Genomic DNA, 23,194 nt, shown 5'->3' on the forward strand with positions numbered 1-23,194 from the left:
ACGGTCGCAGGTTCGATTCCTGCCTTGGGCATGGATGTGTGTGATGTCCTTAGGTTAGTTAGGTTTAAGTAAGTCTAAGTCTAGGGACTGATGACCTCAGATGTTAAGTCCCATAGTGCTTGGAGCCATTTGAACCATTTGATTTGCGATATGGAAAGGTGCGTTATCATGAAGCAGCAACGCGCAGCACGGTAACTGGCACATCATTCCACACCGGTTGTATTCGACAGACATGCTGCCCCATGTACGTTCTTCATTCTCCGATGGATGACTACCGTTGTTTGCCCTCGTCAGCCGAGAAAGAAAATAATAGCACGCTGGTCCTGTTTGGACGCATTTGGTAATAACGTCGCCATATTTCACGTTTGCACAATTACCTCACACAAGTCGCAAAGACACGAATGCCACACTAATCCCTTACCTTCATGGTTGTTCTTATACACCCGCATCGGAGTCGCACTACAATGCACGTACGCTTCAGGAACACCCTCAAACGGATATTTTTGATCTTCCATTTTATCTGTCAGTTTAACTATGTGGGAACTAATTTGTGTGTAACTTCATGTAGGGGATAGGGGAGGGGATGGGGGGTCCGAACCCTCTGGACCATCGCTTTGGCTACGTCCTTGTGCCAGCGAATTAAGAGGAATGGGGTACAATCAGACGAGCAGCTGCTCTTAAGCCCCACATTTCTGCAGTCAGTGCTAAGCGATACTTAAGGCGTGGTTAAGAGGGACGCCACAAGACAACGAATGACTGGTATCGAGTGATCTGGAGTGGTAAATATCAGTATACCCTGTGGCAATCCGCTGGTTCCCTTAATAGCGTTAAGAAAACGGTAAATGCGGAAAGATATGGACACATTTTACAGTAATGTGCATTGGGTACAGTAGAGGAACAGTTCGGAGACGATGACTGTATCAGCAAGACAATGCACACAGTCATAAATCAGCAACCCTGAGGCAATGGACTGTGATCAAGAACATTCCAAAAATGGAATGACCTGCCCAGACTCACGGTCCGAACCCAATGCAACACCTCTGGGATGAATTAGGACGTTGACTTCGCCTAGACTCCAACGTCCATTATGACTACATTTCTGGGTTCGTCTTCTGAAGAAGATGGGCTTCCGTCAAAACACACACACAAGCTGGCGAAGTGCTTCCCCAATCTCCTTACTCCGCTGTGAACATTGTATTAAGAAAGCAGCTGACTTTATCTGCTGAATAAACCGTCTTCAGTTTAACGAGGGTAACCTTATTGTCAGTTTTCATGCGGTGGAGCTGTTTATGAATACGGGTATAAAAAACTTCTTGGACTTAATATCCCAGTTCTCTGAAAGTTTCGCGCTCGAATTATTTAGCTATACTCTTACGTTATTCTGTATTCTGTTCAGCGGCCAGTATTCACGACTGGATGGACATCGTTGCAATGGAAAACCCTTTAGCTCCAGCTGTTGCAAAAACTTTCGAAAATATTGTCTTGATACGGTCCCATTAATGTCTAGTTGCTTTTTCCGATAAATTGAAGACACGATCGTCATTTGGCCCACGGACGCGAAGAACATGACAGGTTCTTGGAACATCTCAACAGCATTAACAGTAACCTCCAGTTCTCTAGGAAAGCATAAAAAGGCGATGCATTGTCCTTCCTCGACGCCAATGTCCGCAGAAAACTAAACGGATGCCTTGGCCACAGCGCGTACAGAAAAGCTACGCACCTTGATTTCTAGTTGCACACCAGCAGCCATCATCACACGTCCCAGAAGCGCACTGCGTTACAAACATTGGTACAGCTTACAAGAGCTGTATCAGGCCGATAAAGCTACCCCTACTGGGCCACCTACGCAGGGTCTTCATGAACAAGGGGTACAACGCTCACCATAAAAATGAAGTGATCTCAAGCTAGTATCACAATAAAACCAGGGCCGAGGAGCTGGAAAAGAACAAGGTTTTTGCCGTTCCTTGGCCCCTTGTCAGCCAAGATAATCCACCTGGTGAAAAGACACGAAATCAAATCAATCTTCAGAGCTGCGACAAAAATCCTACACTTATTCAGGCCAGTTAAAGATGCCGTAGGTCTCAGAACACCTAGGGTCTAGAAGATACCCTGCGAGTGTGGCTAGTGCTATGTCGGACAAACAGTGTGCAGTGTAGAACAACGGCCGGCCGCTTTTGGCCGAGCGGTTCTAGGTGCTACAGTCTGGAACCGTGCGACCGCTACGGTCGCAGGTTCGAATCCTGTCTCGGGCATGGATATATGTGACGTCCTTAGGTTAGTTAGGTTTAAGTAGTTCTAAGTTCTAGGGGACTAATGACCTCAGCAGTTAAGTCCCATATTTTTTTTTCTTTATTGTGATTTCATTCCCCTGCCCCATATGGGCAGGGGAGGGCTGTCAGTGACACAATCCGCCGCTCTTCAGCCGAGTGACATGGCAACTACAATAAGAATAAAATGTTACATACATAAGGCGATAAAAAAGGCGACACATAAAACAGAGTAAAGGCAGAAAAGCGAGGTAAAAATAGACTGACATGGAGACGATCATGGGGGACAGTTAAAAAAGTCACCAGAAAGTTTAAAAACACAGTCCCATAGTGCTCAGAGCCATTTGAACCATTTGTAGAACAACGCAGGAAGGAGCATGAAAGGTTTCATCGCCTACGCTATCCCGAAAAAACAAGTTTAGCTGAGCAAGCTCTGAAAAACAGTCACTGGATCAGATATGGCGTGGCGTGGCGTGGGATCCAGTGATTGCTAAGCTGGAGCGGGCGCAGCAAACGCGGAGTCAAGTTCCTGTACATGGTGATGCTGTGAGCATCAGTGACGTCACAGCCGACAGCTAGAGTATATAAGGATCTACCAAAAGCCCATCAGGTCATCCAGTCGATCGGCTGCGGAAGAGCTATGAGGACGTGCTTCGGCTCCCACGGGACAAAGCCGAGTTCTTACGCATTGTCTTAACGACACAAGGCAAATTTAGTCGTGTTCTCGCGCCGCAGCACGAGCAAAATAGAGCAAAACCAAAGCAGTGAAGGGGTCCTCGATCGTCGAACTCAGCGAGTTTTCCTATCGCAGAAGGGAAGAAGACGATCGTACACTTGTTCCGTCTCTACACATTAAATGCAGAGATACAACCCGTCTGGTTGCACAGCCAAACAAATCGGACGAAGCCAGCGCTGTTTGTCGTGCTCGTGCAAACGGCAAACGACATCTTCTCCCAGAAGAAGCTGCTAGGCTTTCCGATGACGGTAGAAGCTCTCCCGCCCCACATGGACGCAGAGAAACAGTGCTTCAACTTTCAGGACGAGGGCCACGTGGTAAAACATTGCCGCAACGCACTCCGCTGTGTCAAGTGCTCATGAGAGCACAACATCCGCGACTGCGACACAAGAAAAGAAGACAAGCCAACCTGCGCCTGCTGCGGTAGGCCACACGTCGCAAGTTGTTGCGGCTGTCTGGTTTCTCCCAACAAAGCAGTGTCAAAAATGGGGGAAGGGGGGTGCGGGGGGGGGGGGGGGCACGGTAAAGAAGAAGCGTCATCGAAGTAGAAGGCGCCGAAAGACGCCAACTCCCAAGACGGTTCAGCAAAACGAAGAGCGGACAAAAGAAGACACTGGGGAAGCAGCTGTGCGTGGTGCAAGCCGCGCCGAGAAGGGCGGCGTTGAAGGGCCGACGCGCGTCAGGGCATCCGCACAGACCGACCAACGAGCCTCCATCTCCATCGCCGTCGCTACAGAGACGCCAGAGATGACAAAAGAGGTCGAGAGAATCGAAGAAGAGTGGGAAGTCTGCGCTGCGGTCACCCAGACATGCGTCAGCCGGTCGTCATGACAATACAGGGGTGGCGAGATATCGACGAGAAGATAAGGAATCTCGGATCACGGTCCCGGTCCATCTCCACGGACGACTGGTGCAATGACGCGCAGGCATTCTGTGCCTGATAGGGAGCGATGTCAAGATAGAAATCAAAAAAGACCCCGAGCAGTAGACGTTGGCCACATTCCTTCTTCATTTAGTCCTGGCCTTTGGTCATCAAACAATCGATCTCATAATAACTTTCTATTCTCAGTATGCAATTCCCTGAAACCTACATCCAGATCCATAAATACGTTATCGCAAAAACCAATTTTCAGACATGAAGTGATACGGGCAAAGCCCAGTGGGCCATCGAAGACGCATCAGAAGTCATTCCGCTTGACAAAAGCCAGAGAGTGTTTGGGCGCAAGCTCGCGGCATTTAAAACACTTGACGCAACTGGAAACCAAAGAAAAGTTTATTCAATGGAACCGTCATGAGACTCTACGTCCTCACATAGTGTAGTTAGTTTATTTGCATTTTTCATGGAGCATAATGGCGATCTCTGACTATGAAGTAGAACGAATTAGTTTACAATACACTTTCTCAGTGAAAAACATGGCAACATGATGATCACTATATGATACGTTTACGTTAATCGTAAACAAGCTTAAATTTTTCTTCACACAATAATCCATAATTAAATATGTCCCATTTCTCTCTCTCCCTCGCTCTTGCTCTGTCTATGCCCCCCTCTCTCTCTCTTTGAAGAGGGCGCACACACGCACGCACACACACACACACACACACACACACACACACTGTAAGTTAGTACTACACATTTAGAAATTATTATATAGAGTAAAGGAGTTTTAGGGTAGATATGATTTAAATTTGCGTGTTTAGTTAATTATGTATTAGGTTCTTCACACTCTCGATAAAGGACAAAGATTTTTATAGCTCCTTTGTGCCTCATAGTAAGGCTGAGTGATGGATAGTGTACGACAATTTTGTAACGTATCATTCCTGGACAAGTCCTAGGGTATTCCACTTGGCTGTTTGGGACTATAAAACCGGCGTCTGGTGTTATTGCGTTTTGTGAACCTGTTTCTGTGCAGGTGATGAGTTATTTGACGTTCAAAAGCAGCGGGAGATCGCTTTGATTGCTGCCTAGCGAATGGAAGCTGCTTATACGGGTCGCGTTGGGTGAAATCACGAGAGAATGTACGAGCGTTCTTAAGGTAACTCAACTATCTCGTTTACGGGAAATACAGGATCTATCACTGCACTTCCAACTGTAGACCTAGAGATCTTGTGTAGGGGAGGCAGGGAGCAAGGAGAACTATGCTTGTGGAAGGCAGTGGTTCACACTATCCTCTGGCGGGATGATCCAGCAATATGTGAAATTTGTGGAATCCAGTTTCCTGTATCTTTTAACTACATGTTTATCATGTGCTGACATACGGGCAATCACTATCACAGCTGACAACGACAGTGGTGTAAAATGCGTTTTTAAATTTGTAAACTGTCAAGTCTTGTACCTTAGTATCGGAGAGAGGAATTCAATGACCCCTGGCTGAATGGCTTGGTCCTTATTCCCTGTTTACACATATAAGAGGGAGTGTATAATAAAAGACACATACGAACAACACAGATGTGTCGAAATAGCCAGACATTCTGGTGATATCTGTTAATAAATGTTCCCGGGGAATTGGGGCGAACTTTCGTTCATGAGAACATAAATTGCTCACACCGTGAGATGTGCCCATTGATATCCAGTTAGCACGCTCTAAAACGAACGTCATTGTCATAATCTGAACCCAGCTGCACTGTGGCACTTTCACACTGGGTGACTGCTAGCTAAGGTATGGAATGGACTGAACACAAGGCACTCAACAAGAGATGAGATATATTCTGTCCGTTCAAAATCACCAAAACAGGAAGATGAAGAAGAGAGTAAGTGGAGGAAAAAGAAGTTGTGGCGAAGAAGGAGGATGAAGAAGAGTAGTACATCTACATCTACATTTATATTCCGCAAGCCACCCAACGGTGTGTGGCGGAGGGCACTTTACGTGCCACTGTCATTACCTCCGTTTCCTGTTCCAGTCGCGTATGGTTCGCGGGAAGAACGACTGCCGGAAAGCCTCCGTGCGCGCTCGAATCTCTCTAATTTTATATTCCTGATCTGCTCGGGAGGTATAAGTAAGGGGAAGCAATATATTCGATACCTCATCCAGAAACGCACTCTCTCGAAACCTGGACACAAGCTACACCGCGATGCAGAGCGCCTCTCTTGCAGAGTCCGCCACTTGAGCTTGCTAAACATCTCCGTAACGCTATCACGCTTACCAAATAATCCTGTGACGAAACGTGCCGCTCTTCTTTGGATCTTCTCTATCTCCTCCGTCAACCCAACCTGGTACAGATCCCACACTGATGAGCAATATTCAAGTATAGGTCGAACGAGTGCTTTGTAAGCCACCTCCTTTGTTGATGGACTACATTTTCTAAGGACTCTCCCAATGAATCTCAACCTGGTACCCGCCTTACCAACAATTAATTTTGTATGATCATTCCACTTCACATCGTTCCGTACGCATACTCCCAGATATTTTACAGAAGTAAGTGCTACCAGTGTTTGTTCCGCTATCATATAATCATACAATAAAGGATCTTTCTTTCTATGTATTCGCAATACATTACATTTGTCTACGTTAAGGATCAGTTGCCACTCCCTGCACCAAGTGCCTATCCGCTGCAGATCTTCCTGCATTTCGCTGCAGTTTTCTAATGCTGCAACTTCTCTGTATACTACGGCATCATCCGCGAAAAGCCGCATGGAACTCCCGACACTATCTACTAGGTCATTTATATATATTGTGAAAAGCAATGGTCCCATAACACTCCCCTGTGGCACGCCAGAGGCTACTTTAACGTCTATAGACGTCTCTCTATTGAGAACAACATGCCGTGTTCTGTTTGCTAATAACTCTTCAATCCAGCCACACAGCTGGTCTGATATTCCGTAGGCTCTTACTTTGTTTATCAGGCGACAGTGCGGTACTGTATCGAACGCCTTGCGGAAGCCAAGGAAAATGGCATCTACCTGGGAGCCTGTATCTAATATTTTCTGGGTCTCATGAACAAATAAAGCGAGTTGGGTCTCAGACGATCGCTGTTTCCAGAATCCATACGTTGATTCCTACGGAGTAGATTCTGGGTTTCCAGAAACGACATGAAGAAGAGGTGGAAGAGGAGGATACGAAAAGGGCAAACATGTGAAACAAAAATGGAAACGGGAAATTGGAAAAGGTGACCATAGCTACCGCAAGAGAGACGTACCCACTTGATGGGGTTGTCGGAGACGTTGAGGATCTGGAGGCGCGGCAGGCGCGCCAGCGTGGCGCGGTGGTCGATCTTCTGCAGCTGGCAGCGGCTGAGGTCGAGCTCCCTCAGCGAGGGGCTGGCCAGCACGAGTCCCCCGTCCAGCTCCTGCAGCTCGCGCAGTTGGTTGCCGGCCAGCGATAGGCGGCCCAGCCTCGTCAGGTTGGCCAGCAGCGAGTCGGCCGCCACGTGCGCCAGCCGCGAGATGCGGTTGCCGCTCAGGTCCAGCTCTTCCAGCGACACCAGCGCCGAGAAGGCTGCCGCGCTCAGCAGCGAGATGTAGTTGCCCGACAGGTCCAGCCGTGTCAGGCGCGTCAGGCCCGACAGCTTCGCCGGGTCCACCGTCATGATGTTGTTCCTCGACAGGTCGAGGTAAGTAACCTACGTAACAAGTAGAGCAGTCATCAACCCGAAGATTTTTCGAAGACCGCAGTGCTTTACTAGGCACGGTCCTGTTGGGGGTGGTACACCGTTGCCTTCCTCTGAACTCACTTACCCAGCTGGTTGTAGAGGGTGTAGACTTAAACGTGGATTCTGAACAACGGTGTAACTCAACTTCCTTCACATCAACAACCAATGCCAGAGATCAAACAAGTGATAAGTGAGATGTTTCTCCAACACCACGAACTTGAGACATAGTGACCATGAACGTCCGATAACCGAGAACATCACGAGGAGGTATCTGCTCCAAAGACGTTGCAGTCGACTTAGTAGTAGTATCAATACGAATTATCGCAACAGTTAACCAACACTAACCAACAGGATTGTCAGTAACAGAAAAAGTATAATCAAAACGACCTCCTCGAAAAACAGATATGACTTGTGTGTTAGAACCCGTAGGTCTTGTAAACTGTCTCATGATGATAATATCTGTGTCTTTATCCGTGGTAGAGGTGTTGATATAAAATGTAAAATAGTTGGCGATATGACTGTATATAATAGTATGTAATAAAGTGGTGGTACATCCTCTGAACTGTAGACATAGAGCTGTATCCTTTACTTTAATAAATCACAAGACAGCAAAAAAGAAACCTGTTGGGTCAGTATGAATGACCCATCCCAAACATTCCAGTTATTCATATCTTGATAAGTCTCGTCAGTTCCGGCCCCTTGTAGTTAGGCCGCCCGCCTGTATAGCCGCGTGCCAGCCGCGCCCAGCTGCCGTCGCGCTGACTAGCGCTCCTCAGCGCGACGGCGGGATAAGCGCACCGCGGCTGCTCGAAATAAATAGCGTTTTTCCGGTAGCTGGCGCATAGTCGGCAGCATCCCTCGCCGCAGGATACATCGTGCCTACGATTTTCAAATGGTTCAAATGGCTCTGAGCACTATGGCACTCAACTTCTGAGGTCATTAGTCCCCTAGAACTTAGAACTAGTTAAACCTAACTAACCTAAGGACATCACACACATCCATACCCGAGGCAGAATTCGAACCTGCGACCGTAGCGGTCTCGCGGTTCCAGACTGCAGCGCCTAGAACCATATCCTTCCCTTCCACTATCTGTCTGCTTCCTCATTCCCGATCATTCTGTGTCCATTTTTCCCTCCCCCTCTCTCTGTCCATCGCCTCTTTCCCCTATCTGTATCCATCTCCTCCTTTTCCCTCTCTGTCTGTCCATCTTCTCCTCCTCCTTGCTCTCCAGATTATCACCCCACCCCGACAGAAGGTTGCTGGTTCCTCGCGTAAGAACTTGTAACATAAATTTCTCATACATTCGACATATTTCACTCATATTTGCACGCATATTTCTCCTGTATCTCTAGCGAATTACGCTCTTCAGTTACGTTTTCACGCAGATCGTATCTCCTGAACTATGTGTCGTACGATGACATGTTTTGCAGGTACATCCAGTGGTATTTGTGGATATTGTGTGCGAAATGTGTTGTGAATATAGCACTAAAGAAGCAATAGATTAAAACGTGGTGCATGTTGCGGCACTTTTTCACGAAGCTCAGTGTTTATAACATGGTATCTTCTGAACAATGTGTCGTATAATCACAGATTTTTGCAGGTACGTTCAGTGATACGTGTGACTACTGTCTCCAAAATACGTTGCGAATAGAGTTTGTAGTAAAGAAGTAATAAATTGTAACGTCATACCTGATGCGGCAGTTTTACTCACGAATAGCAGAAACGTAATAATCGAGGAAACGTAATAAACGATTAACTTTTTTCTTTTCATCGTTTTATAGGGGGTGTCAGCAAGAAAAAGTCTCTTAAAGGTTTGGCATATATGTAAATTTTGTTGCAAGTCACTAAGGGCTCTCTCTCTCAATTACTGGATGAACATCATCTGGCTGTTTGCGCATCATGAACTTGAACAAGTCCTGACCTTCACCCCAACTCTTTTGAGACGGAGGTAATTCTTACGCCAAAGTGTTTTTTTCAGATTATAAGCGCTATGTGTACCAAGTCTGGTTGAAATCAATCCACTGGTTTAGGAGAAGATGTGGCATATACCTAGATACATACATTCACTTTTATGTATGGATGTAGCAGAGTAGATCAGAGTGTTCGCACTGTCGTTGCCTCCCCGACCACGGCACGCACAAAACAGACAAGTCAGCTGACTATATCAGTAACGATTGACGGCCATGACATGTTAAAAGACAACACAGCTAACTAGTTCGGTACAAGTTTTTCAATAAAACATGAGACTCTCAGAAATTAAATTCATTTGATCATGTGCTAAGATGTTTATACATTCATAAAACAGTATTTATGTTTTATTAAGAACTGACGTTCCGTAACTGTACCATGTTTTTAATTGTCTGTTATGAATAGATCTAAGTTTAATGTTTCTTAGTTGACAGCATTCATATTTTAGTGGGTGTCAATATTTCCTTTTGGTCAGCTCAACAATGTGCTGAGAGTAGCTTATGCATAAGCCTAATAACTGTTAGTGTGTCGTATTACTGAACCCAGAAAAACAAATTATATCGAAACGGTGAAGTAAATAAAATGCGCTGGTGTGTGAAAAAATGTGCACTATATAGATTCATGAAAAACAAGCTTTGTCCTTACTTAAAATAAATGTTGTGTGACTAGGGCCTCCCGTCGGAGACCGTTCGCCGGGTGCAAGTCTTTCGATTTGACGCCAATTCGGCGACTTGGGCGTCGATGGGGATGAAGTGAAGATGACAACACAACACCCAGTCCCTGAGCGGAGAAAATCTCCGACCCAGCCGGGAATCTAACCCGGGCCCTTAGGATTGACATTCTGTCGCGCTGACCACCCAGCTACCAGGGTCTTTATGTGATATAGATGGACAAAGTAAAATGTGTTGAACAGTAAAGGGACACCGAAAGCCAAACATTATAGTCTGACGATGTCACCTCACGGTGTGAAAGGGACTTCTTACACGTCGTGCCATTCACTCAAACCACCAGTGAACACATCGCTTTAGAATCACAATGCGCAAAAGAATTAAAGAATTTCTTTTTTGAAACCCGTGATTCCATTGCGACGCACAAGTTCGAAATTTAGCTCGAAGGTGTCTACAATCTTCCTATGTACTACCGAAAAAGCATTGGCACCCGGAGACGTCGTCATCGGGCTTGACGACGCTTCAGAAATTAAGATGTCGATATAAACGAAAAGAAGCTGGTGTTGAAAATGAAGTCATACTGGCGCCAAAATTCACCAAAATTCTGCTCAACGCCACCGTGGAAGTGTACTTTCGAAGCGCCTCTGAATGAGTGCAAATTATTCGCTTCTGACTTGATATAAGAGCGAATCGCAAACTGATAAGACTTTTGTCAATGAGTGGCTTATCAGGTAAAGTCATTAAAGCCTCGAAAACTCGTCACAACAGGGGAACAAGTATTTCCCTGTTCGAATACAGCTTTAGAGTGCTACTCTGTTTTTACGACACGGAGAACGACCCACGAAATTTGTGCAGGTGAGACCATCCCATGTAATAGGTCTCGGCTATCTTGTTGTTGTAGCCTGCTGTACGAAGAAATTTTATTTAGCTTACGATGTTCTTTTGAATACTCCACAAGTTTCGTAACTCAAATATAGGTTGCGACCACTTGATCTATTCCTAAGCTCTTTGCTCATCATAATCTAAATTTTCGCATGATAATAGTTCATTCTGATGAAATGTAAGAGACACCCCTGGCTACTACACAAAACTGCGAGGAGTTCTTTTATTTATTTTATTTTACATGTCCAGTTCCGTAGGACAAATTGATGACAAAATCTCATTGGTCTTGGAACGTGTCAGTACATGAAATTACAACAGAAAAGTAATAAAGGACAAAATAAAATGTTTTATGAGTCCTAAAGACACAACAAGTTATAAGTTTGTTTAAGAGCAGTCAACAATATAACATAGGAATCAGCTTAATTCTTCGAGGGACTCCTTGACACAACAGAAGAAGTGACCCACCCATGTGGAAATTCTTCAGCTTAGATTTGAAAACTCCTGTATTACTGCTAAGATTCTTGAATTCTTGTTGTAGTTTACTGAAAATAGATGCAGCAGGCTACTGCCTGCCTTTCTACACAAGAGTGAAGGAGGTGCGACCCAGATGCAGATTGGACTTCTGCTTAGTATTAACTGAGTGGAAGTTGCTAATTCTTGGGAATAAGCTTACATTATTAACAAGAAGTGATACATTTGAGAAGCCAATGTCAGAATACTCAGGCTTATGAACAGGGTTCGACAAGAGGTCCAAGAACTTACATCACTTATTGCCCGAACCGTCTGTCTCTGAACAAAAATACCATTTGAGAATAGGAAGAGTTACGCTAAAATATGATGCAATACATCATAAGCGAATGAAAATAAACAAGGTAGATTACTTTTCGTGTTGAGCTATCGCTTACGTTAGGTATTGTTCTAATAGTAATAGTAAAAGTGGCAGCATTGAGTCTTAGAACAAAATCCTGAACATGAATTTTCCACGACAGTTTACTATCTATCTAAATACCTAGAAATCTGAACTGTTCGATCTCACTAATCATATGCCCATTCTGTGTAATTAAACCACCACGTTGTATTGAATTGTATGTTAGAAACTGTAAAAACTGAGTCTTACTGTGGCTTAGCGTTAGTTTATGTTCTAGAAGCTATAAGCTTATGTCTTGAACTGAGCTTTTTGAAACAGTGCCATCGTTGAACACAACATCCTTTACTATCAAGCTAGTGCCGTAAGCAAACACATCATGGCCTCTCTCAATACTATGGAGAACACCTTGTGCTGTCTGTTATTAAAGCAAGAGGTGCAACAATTGTGAGTCACTCCCCGTATTCCATAATGGTCCAACTACTGAAGCAATATTTTGTGATCAATACAATCGAACAGCTTAATTAAATCATAAAAGACGCCTGTCGTTCAAAAACTTTCGTTTAATCCGTCCAGTACCTCCAGTACCTCACAGAGAAAAGAGAATGTAGCTTTAGTTGTTAAACCACTTCTAAAACCAAACTACGTTTGACAGCACATTATGTGAAACGAAAGCATCAATTTTCCTTACATACACAGTCTTTTCAGTAACTTTTTGAAACAATGATGGCATAGAAATAGATCTAACATTGTTTACATTATCCCTTCTCCATTTTCATTAAGCTGCTTCACTACTGAGTACTTTAATCGTTCAGTAAACTGACCATCCCTAAAGGAAAAACTAAAAATATGACTAAATGCAGAGCTAACATATGCAGCACAGTAATTTACTATTCTGCTAGACACTCCATCATATCCGTAGTCTTCAGTGATTTAATTATTAACTCAAATTCCACATTGTCAGTATCATGGAGGTGTATTTCAGATATCAGTCTAAGGAAGCCATTTTCCAAGAGACTCATATGATTCCCTGTACAAAGTGAGTTCAGAAAGCGATTGTTCAACACTGTATATATATCTGACTTATCAGTAATAGAAACACTTTTGCTACGTGCTGTTCTTATATTCTCGACCTTGTGCTGCTGATCAGACACTTTCTTCACGACTGACCATATGGTTTCACTTTTATACTGTGAATTAGCTATTGTGTTTGCATACCACATATATTTGCCTTCCTAATAACATTTTCAAACACCTTACAGCACTGTTTGCAATGGGCTACTGTAACTCGATTGTGACTACTTCTAACATTTCGAGATAAATTTCATTTTCTTCTACATGATGTCCTTATCCCATAACTCAGCCACTCAGGCTGCCTTTAACTGCTGGTACCCTGTTCTGAACGCTGTAATGAAGGTAGCTTTGAAAGAGCATGAGAAATGTGTCGAGGCAAACTTTATATTTGTCATCTATGTTATCCGCACTATAAACATCCTGCCGCTCTCGTTCCTTAACGAGGTTTAAAAAGCTCCCTACTGACATTGGATTAGCTGTTCTACATAATTTGTAATTATATATAACATTTGTTTGAGCACAAAAACCTTTTAGTATTAAAATTTGTACATCATGGTTCGAAAGACCATTCAGCCTTTTGGTAACAGAATACCCATCTAGTAATGAAGAATGAAAAAAAAATATATATCTGTGGCTGGGCTACTGTTCCCCTGCACCGTGGTTGGAAAAAATGCAGTCTGGATTAGATCATATGAATTTAGGAAATCTCCCAACATCCTTTTTCTTGCACAATCACATACAAAATTAATATTAAAGTCACTTCTTATTAAGTGAACCAAGAACCCTCTCTAGCTTGAGCAGAAATGCTCTGAAGTCAGTGTTAGGAGACCTATAAATAACAGCAATTGGAAGTTTAGTTTCACTAAATTCAGCTGCCCCTGCCCAACATTCAAACACCTGTACAGTACAGTGCTTTGATACATCAACAACTCAAATGGAATTCTGGTACCCTTCTCTTTCAACGTCGAACTTTTTTACTTGTGTTTACATTACCAACATTCTATGATTGCTTCAACTTCGGTTCTGCTTCAGAAATTATCATCTGAGTTACTGATATGGCTGTATGTCGGAACAATCTGTTATTCGCAGTGACACAGGTTTTGTGGGGGATAACGTTCATGGACGTACCCTGCATATCCTGGTGTGAGAGTACTGGTCGATTTCTTTGTCAACAGTCTTTTTAAAAAGCATTCTGAAGCGGCAGAAGTGCCACGGCCGATGTAATTGGTCGAACTACCTCGATACAGGTAACCGGCTTCGTCTAAAAGACCTTTCTGGGTAATATTAATTAATTAAAACAATGATACTAATGACTCGATAACTTACTAATTACTTTGCCATGGAAAAATCAAAGTCCAGATTTGTTGTCTATGATTAAAATTGATCTATAAGTGAAACACGTTCTGTTTGCTTTTAATTTTTTACATATTTCCCTTTCTGTTCGTTTTTAGCCCCATATATTCTCATGTGAACCCGGCACATCAGTATACTGTATTATAAACACGATTTGCACGAAAATAAACAGCAATCTGTGTAATTGAAGATTGTTTGTTTCTTTTTTCTCCCTGAACTTCAGTTCTTCTTTACAAATATGTCTCTGCTGCTTGTGACGATAATGAATATCGTGTAGTCATTTACTACTAAAAGTTATAGTAACCCCGTGTGGTGCTAATGTGACGCACGGGTGCTGACATCTGTTGCAACGTCTTCGTCTTTAACCACCTGTAAGAGTCGTAGGATATTGTTTTTAACGTGTTATATTTGATTTACATAATGATATTGCCGCAACGAATTAGTATGACTCTACAATTCACACATGTGTCTGTACTCTAGTTGTCTCAACATCGACAACTGCGTAAACTATTTACGCTGTTTCGTCACACATTGTCAGCGCAGAAGATTTATTTGATGGCAGGTTATTCTGTGCAAAGGAATATGCACATGTGTTTCACGTCGCAAAGCACGCTGGTGAGCATACTGGATATGTATTGACACAACTATAGTTAGTTATTTACTTGGTACATACATCATATTCACGATATACGCTGTGATGTGTAACTTGTTAACAGAACAAACATAGAACACACACACACACACACACACACACACACACACTTGCATGTAATATAAAAAATGTGTATGACTGCATACTGGCCATTTGTAGGGTTTTCCGCACACACACACACAAACACACTTGCATATAATATGAAAAAATATATATGACTGCATACTGGCCATTTGTAGGGTTTTCCGCAAAAATGACTAATTATTTTTAATCCAGAATTCCCCCATGGTATAGAAGAAATTATTAAGGAGAAACAACTTTCACCCATATTTGAAAGCACCTCTAATATCTTTTAGACATTTATTTCGATATCAAAGAGATGTATAGTTCTCTTTTCTCTGTCAGAATTATATTCGCTACAAGGAACTGCAGACCATTTTTCGATCTAGTTTTGTATTGTCGAAAATCTCTATTAGTCTCAAGTAGCAATGGATTGTTGAAAATAAATTTTATAAGTAAATGTACTCTAAAATTGTGCTAAATTTCCCTAGCTGCTTGAAGGGATGCTTGCAAGTTGTGTGCGTCTGAACCTCAGCATGTGATTCCAATTACTTTCGCTTGTGCAATGGATACGTTTTACTGAAGGGAAGTGCTGCACCAGAAAATTATCCCATTATACATCACAGAATGAGAAAAATGCGAAATATGACTTCTCTACCCAGGAAGTTCGTATTATTCATATGGCAAAAATAGCTGAACCTAAAAGCTTTAAGAGGTCTATTATTTTTCCAGTTTTAAGTTTTTATCAATATGCACATCTAAGGTCTTAGAACTTTTTATCCTGTTTATTATTTCTTGTTGATGTGCTAATTTAACAGGAGGTTGGATATTTTTGACAGTACAAAACTGGATGTGAGCTTTTCTTTCAGAGTTTAAAGTTAGATCACTTACGTAAAACCAGCCAGCAACTTTCACAAAAGCAACATTTACTATTTTCACGTAGATGTTTCTTCGCTCATCTTCACAAAAATGCTTCTATCATCTCCAGACAGGACCATTTCAGTTTATTCATTTACATAAACTGGCAGTTCATTAACATAAAGCAAGAACAGTAAAGAGCCAATGGTCGAACGCTGTGAGACTCTGCATAGTAATTTCTCCCCATGCAGATGAAGAGGCATACCTCCTTGTATTACTTGAACAGTCAGGGTAACTTTCTGCATTTTTCTTAAATAGGAACTAAGCCAGGCATGTCATGACTAATGTACTCAACAAAAATTTAACTCCTCTAATAGAATGTTTTGATTGACACTATGAAATGCCTTCTATAAGTCTTCTCCATAAATGTATAAATAAATGACTATGTATAGCGACCCTCTTGAAATAAAAATCGTGATTGGCTGGATCATTACTTCACAGGTGGGTGACAACCCCTGAATACATCACCTTTTCAAAAATTTTGGAAAATGGTGTAAGGAGTGACAGTGGATCGTATTTGTTGACTGTAGAGTCACACTTTTTATAGAGACTTAACTATGGCACATTTCAATTTGTGTGGAATAATGATGAATTGGACAAGTGACTAATAATATTACATGTATTAGAGTGACAACATTTAAGTACCATATTGGAGATATTATTCACTCCATATGAATTTTTGATTTTTAGAGTCAGGATAATCGGTCATGTTTCAGATAGGGGTGTCAGATTAATTTTTATGTCATTAAATGTTCTCTGTATTGCTTCTTTGGTGTACTGTTTAGCTTTCTGTTCTGAATTAAATGCACCAGTTTTCTGTACTATTTAAAAAAAAATAATTCTAAAAAATATCTACTACATATGAACTTACAATGACCTTTTCTTCTTCAACAGAAATTGACTGATGACCACAGCAGTTGAGTCCCATAGTGCTCAGAGCCATTTCTTCAACAGAAATAATGTCATCTTCTGTGGCCTGCTTCCCTGTGTCCCTTTTAATAGTACTCGATACTGATTTTATTTTATTGTCTGATCAAACAATTAAAGACAAGGTGTGCTTAGTCCTTGACTAATTTTACTTGCTCTGAGTATTATCTAGTTTCCCCTTTTTTGTTGTGAAGTGACTTTGATACCTGTAATGATCCAAGGTTTCTTTAGCGACTTCACGTCATTGCACTCGACTATCCTTTAGGAAAATTGCTTTAGAAAATGGATAAAAACTAATAACAAAGATGTTGAATCTCTAGCTAGCATTAAGCCTATTGACAATTCACCTCAGTCACCATTTTTAAGCTTTCTTTAAAATCTTCAGTAGTTTTGTCATTAATCAGCCTCACTGTTTTCTTCGAGTATTTCTGAACCGCACGCGGATCTAAGTAACGTAATGTGGCTAACTGTACATCGTGATCTGACAGCCCGTTTACTATTGGATAGCATGCATTTCTTTAACTCCTGTTTGCTATATGAATACATTATCTAAAAGGCTACTACTACCTGTAGCAAAGCAAGTAGGGAAGTTTATGCCTGATACAAATTTTTAAGTGGCTAAACGCAGTTCTAGATCACTTTTGTTATCATAGTTCTCCAAAAAATTACATAGAAATCACGACAAATTAATAACCTTTCTTCCTGTATAATAGAAAACACAAAATTTAATGAGTATTTCTGTATTACGTAGTAAAGAACAGTACAGGGCAGCAAAAACAAGTATTACTTTTCTATTAGTAACTTACTAGCGGTGATCTATACGGTATTTACTTATTTCTATATTTTTGTGGTTTCCTGCCACGATCCGTCGTTGCAGGAGGCGATCTATAAATTTGTACTGTAGTCTTCTTATGAAGACTGTTATTTGTCAAAATTTGAATTAAGATTCCTTTTTTCTGAAGGGGGTCAAAAGCTCCTTTATCCATATTCGATTTACATGAATAAGCACGTTATCTGCAGCCACTTGCATTAAAATTTTGTATTCATGTGTTTATATTATATTCAGACAGACAAATGACGTCATTTTCTTTCCAAATAAAATGATTCTGCAAAAAAATTAATTTTATGTTAGCCTCCTCTAATATTCTGGTGAAGCAAGTTGATTTAACGTACCTTAGGATGATTTGTCAATTAAATTTCTTTTAATATTGTCTGTGTGAACTCTGAATTTGTCCTAAAGTCAGTGTCACACCAGACGCAAATAATTTCGGGCATTAGCCTTTGTTTGCTGGTAGATACCATTACGTTTTCTGCTAATAGCTTTGCCAACTTGTCCTTTCATATCCCTTTCAGATTTGGCCCATCTTACTACAGCAAATACTGGGACAACACACGTCCGAAGGTGCCCCTCAGCTCATGTTAGCTCGCTTAACAGCATAGTTAATGCAGTTTTGGTAATGGTGTCACAGAATTCCCACAAAACTCTATCTGTCTGCACAATAGCTGCTCCCATATGGTCCACATCTTGTTTTTTTCGTTTTAAGCCAGATTGTTTGCAGCTCCCTGAACTGTCAGCACCTGATATTTCTTGTTAAACTCCTACACATTTTTCCTAAGTTTCCTATTACCTCGCTAAGACTAGCACTTGATTATAAAAAACTTCTGACTTCGTACCCTACAGCTAATGTTCGGTGTGTTTGGTGTAGCTGTTGATGCAGACCCCTTCAATGACTGCTGTCTAGCAGTAGAAATCTTCCTCCTCTGTTTTCGCTAGCACTCCTCTGTTGCATCCTACATTCCTGCGCATCTATAAGAGACTCTTACCTCTCTAATCCCGGCAGCAAGTGAAATATGTTGCTTAGTTGAATGTCTAATTTCGTTAACAAAATTTTCTCCAGCCTGCAATTTACTTGTCATATTTTCCCAGCTGTCCTTCTCTTTTTCAACTTCAACTATCGTAATTTATATTGCACATTTTCAAACTCTACCTGAAAGACACAAATCATGATCTCCTGTTCTCGATTTTTCTGTCTTTCTGGCATAATATAAAATTTAATGGAAGAGTCTCATTGAGCAACCTTTTCTCTTCCCTAGCACAGCCACACCAGTGGAACAATAACATACAATTTTCGTAAAACATAACTGACCTGCTTTATAAAACCATAGAATTAATGAACTAGAATGCACTCTTTTCATATCATTCTCACTTGTGAAATTGGGCCTGAAATTACAACTGCAAGCACGAGCAGAAAAATACGTTCTACATCTACACCTACAGCTACATTCGGTGAGCCATCTTACAGTGTGTGGCGGAGGATGCTTTGTGGACCACTATCACTTCCCCCTCGTCCACTCGCGAATGGCTCGAAAAAAGACCGATTGCTGGTAAGCCTTCATATGGGCTCCAATCTCTCTAATTTTACATTCATAGTCTTTTAGAGAGATATACGTAGGACGTTACAATATATAGGTGGACTCTTCTAGGAAAGTACTCGAAACTTTGACACTAGACATTCACACAGAAGTCTCTTTCGCAGCGTCTGCCACTGCAGTTGTCTTAGCATCTCTATGACGCTTTCGCGCTCACTTTATGAATCTGTAACGAAACACGCTGCTCTTCTTTAGAGCTTCTCTTGTTCCTCTCTCAATTCTATCTGTTACGGATCCCAGCCTGACGGGGAATATTCAAGTACTGTTAAGTTACTTCCTGTGTGCCTGGGATACATTTCCTGAGGATATATCAAATGAATCTCATTCTGGTATCTGCCTTATTTACCACGACGCTAAAACGTACACTAAGGTAACTGCAGTTATATTTATAATAGCAGGAAACGTTCAAAAGTGGCCTCTGATCTTTTATTTATGTAATTATTTACGACAGCGGAGTTCACAGCGATCTCGACGGTTCACTGTTACCAACATATAATAGTAGCAGTGCTATGACATCGTATTAGCAGGCGAGGTAAATCTGTACAGACTGTCACTGGCATGTAGGTAATACATCTGTCATCATACAGGAACGCCATTTTCATGACCCGTTGTGGGGTTTACGTTTGATCTGTTTCCCTGCAATCCGTTTCTGCACATACACTAATGCGGAACAGTTTTGCGTTTATTGTGCTGTAATTTCACGATACTCCTCGTAGAAAGTACATTCACTGACGACATCCATTACTCGCCGTTAATATTTTAGAAGTGCGTGACTTCTGACGTCTGGTACTGACGAACTGAAGTGATAAAACCGTTGCCGCTAATAATATGCGATCTTCAACATTTCCATACAGGATGTAAAAAATTCATCTCAAACGTTTCAAGCGTGATATAAGTGCTAATAAGACGCACATTTGTGTGTAACAACGCAGCGGAGACATATGGGGAGAGACGGATTTGCATGTGACTTTCTGAGACAGTGATCTGAACGATGTTCTATTTCAGAAGTGTAGTTGAAACTGTCACTTATCTATGTAGATGCACAAGACATCTGCGTATTAATGTTTACCTGAAACAGTCAAAATGGCTAGTAGATACACGTATAATCGCTTCAGATTTTCCACCTCTTGTAGAATATTTTGCACCCGTTGATGTTCAAGCCACAAGAACCGTTCTCTAAATACCAGCGCAGAATACTATGACAGGTGACGTACACTTGATGTAGAACCCTCCACGGAGCAAGCTACGAAGAAGATAAGGTCCAAGCAGACTCATTTGTCAAGTATCTCTACGGGATAATGATGACAGATTACACTCATACAAAAATAAACGTACCGGACAAAAACCGTAGTCGCCCCCGAGAGACATCACGCTAATCCCTCGTAATACCTCTCCTGAAAAATGAAAAACGAACACACTGACGGAAGCGAATAAGACCCGCCTTACTTGCACTGGACGCTACGAACGGGCGGTACATGCGATGATGAAATGCGCAGAGCTTCGGACACACCAGGAACCGCGTTATCGGCCGTGGATTGTTGCTAGCTGGCCAGTTGCAGCCAGTTAGCCGCAGCTGACCGAGCTCCGTCTGTGTCTTCAACATTGTTAGCATGGTGCGACAGCGCATACGTAAACCGTTTGTGCAATTGGTGGAGTCATCGACAGCGTATAGCGGGCCTGCGGGAGGCCAGGTGGATGTACCGCAGAACTGCGCAACATGTGGTGCGTGAAGTACCCACAGTGGATAGATGTTGTCGCTAGTGGTCAGCAGTAGGTGCACGTGCACCTCGACCTGGATCCGGACATTTGCGACGCACAGATGCACCCCAAGACGGTCGTATCCGACGAAGTGGCGTACTGGACAGCAGTCATTGCACAACAACCTAGGGACGCGATTACTACAGGGATATCAGCGTGAACCATTCGCAACCGTCTCCATGAAGCAGGGCTACAGTCCCGCGTACCGTTAGGGCGTCTTCCGCTCACGTCGCAACATAGGTGTTTATGGAAGGACGAATGGTGACCTGTCGTCTTCAGTGATGAGAGTCGATCCGCCTTGGTGCCAATGATGGTTGTACGCGTGGGTGGGAGCGAAAATCGGGAGTGGATACGACAAAGGAGGAAAGGGCCAACACCCAGCATCAGGGTGTGGGGAGCAAGACCCTACACTGGCCGTACTCCTCTAGTGATTGTCGAGGAAACATTGAACAGTGCAAAGTAGATTCAAACCATCATCCAACTCATCATGCTACCGTTCATGGACCAGCTAGGTGATGTGCTTTTCCAACAGGACAATGTACGTCCACATGTATCCCGTGCCACCGAACGTGCTCTTGAACGTGAAGGTCAACTACCCTGGCCAGCAGGATCCCCTGAACTGTCCTCCACTGAGCGTGTTTGGGACTGGATGAAATGTCATCCTGCGTGGTCTGCCCGTCCGGCACGAATTCTGGCCCAACTGAGGCACCATGTGGAAACTGCATAGCAGGCAATTCCCCAAGACTACATTCAGCACCTCTACGATCGTCTCCATGGGCGAAGTACAGCCTGAATTGCTGCATAAGGAGGGTATATACAATCCTAGCGCTGACATTGTGTACGTTCTGTTGATTGTACTCACGTGCGTATGGCTCTGTCTGTGTGATCACACCTTGTATGCATCCTCAAGAATGTGTCACTTACTTATGTGTGCTCAAAACCCACCAGATAATATTATAAACGTTCGTGAAGTAAGTAAGTGTTGGAGAATCGCTGGGATTTTGTTTTAAAAAACAAGTTTTAGATAATACTTAGCTTCCTATATCACTCTCTTTTTCCCACTTTTCCTATCCGGCTAATATTAGGTGATGATATAGTAGTTCTTGTATTTGTTAGATTAATAATACAGTCTTGAGAGAGCTTATGTTTTTTATTAAATATTACCATGATTCCTTGCCTCAACATCGATTCTGGAATATTTTTCGAGGTTTTGTGATAGAGAGCAACGAGTTAAGCTGGACGGTGCTATTACGGTGATACCATTGACTGACCACCATTGCAGTAGTATTAAATGGATATCACATGGTCACAGAACCTGCATATATTCTAAATTTATTACACGAAGTCTGGTCTGTTATAAAGAATCACTGCATTGCAAGGCCTATACAGTCACTGAAATACCAATTCGCAGTCACGCATCATCCTGTTAGAGAAAATCAGCAAACACTGATTACGCCTATTTCTTCCTCAGCTCTCGTCATTAAGATAATTTCACATTCCCCTCTTGCTAGTTATTAAATGATTAACCTTTAATCTTTTACTTGAAGTGAAAGAGGAACTGTAAGTCCCACATATTTTCTGCAGCATTAAGATCATTTTGTTTAAAGGACCAAATGAAGTGCGATGGGAAGCCCGAGTTTTCATCAAACCAGAAACCTGTGCATGTAGCTATGTGAACAGAGCTGTTATTACCATGGAAGATGGAACTGTCCACAGCATACTCCTCATGAAGATATCGAGGAAAGATTGCCGAGAATGCTGAAGTAAACATCCTGGTTCTTCTTCATGGTTAACGAAATGAGTGGGCTCAGATCACAGAACGACGAACACTCCAACAACATTACAGAACAGACTATAGCCCAATCTGCAATCTCCAAATACTGCAGGTTAAATGCCTCATTGGGATGTCAAAGCACTCGATGCTTTGCATAATTTAGAAACATGCAAAACGTAGATGTGACGGACCAAACTAACATCTTCCTGTCAGCTATTGTCAAGCTTATGTATTATTTGGCCCTCTGAAGACGTGGAACTTTGCGAACCACT

The 23,194-nt window shown here is 42.4% G+C and overlaps 1 protein-coding gene across 1 annotated transcript in view; it reads right to left on the reverse strand.

Moving 5' to 3' along the window:
* LOC124777665 (leucine-rich repeat-containing protein 15) overlaps nucleotides 1–23,194 on the reverse strand; it is an 83,672-nt gene that overhangs the window by 55,513 nt on the left and 4,965 nt on the right. The window contains exon 2 of the mRNA XM_047253149.1: nucleotides 7,141–7,563. Within this exon, the coding sequence (XP_047109105.1) occupies nucleotides 7,141–7,563 (423 nt within the window). The remainder of the gene's footprint in view (nucleotides 1–7,140; nucleotides 7,564–23,194) is intronic.

The sequence above is a fragment of the Schistocerca piceifrons genome, chromosome 1, assembly GCF_021461385.2.
Source record: "Schistocerca piceifrons isolate TAMUIC-IGC-003096 chromosome 1, iqSchPice1.1, whole genome shotgun sequence".
Taxonomy (NCBI): Eukaryota; Metazoa; Arthropoda; class Insecta; order Orthoptera; family Acrididae; genus Schistocerca; species Schistocerca piceifrons.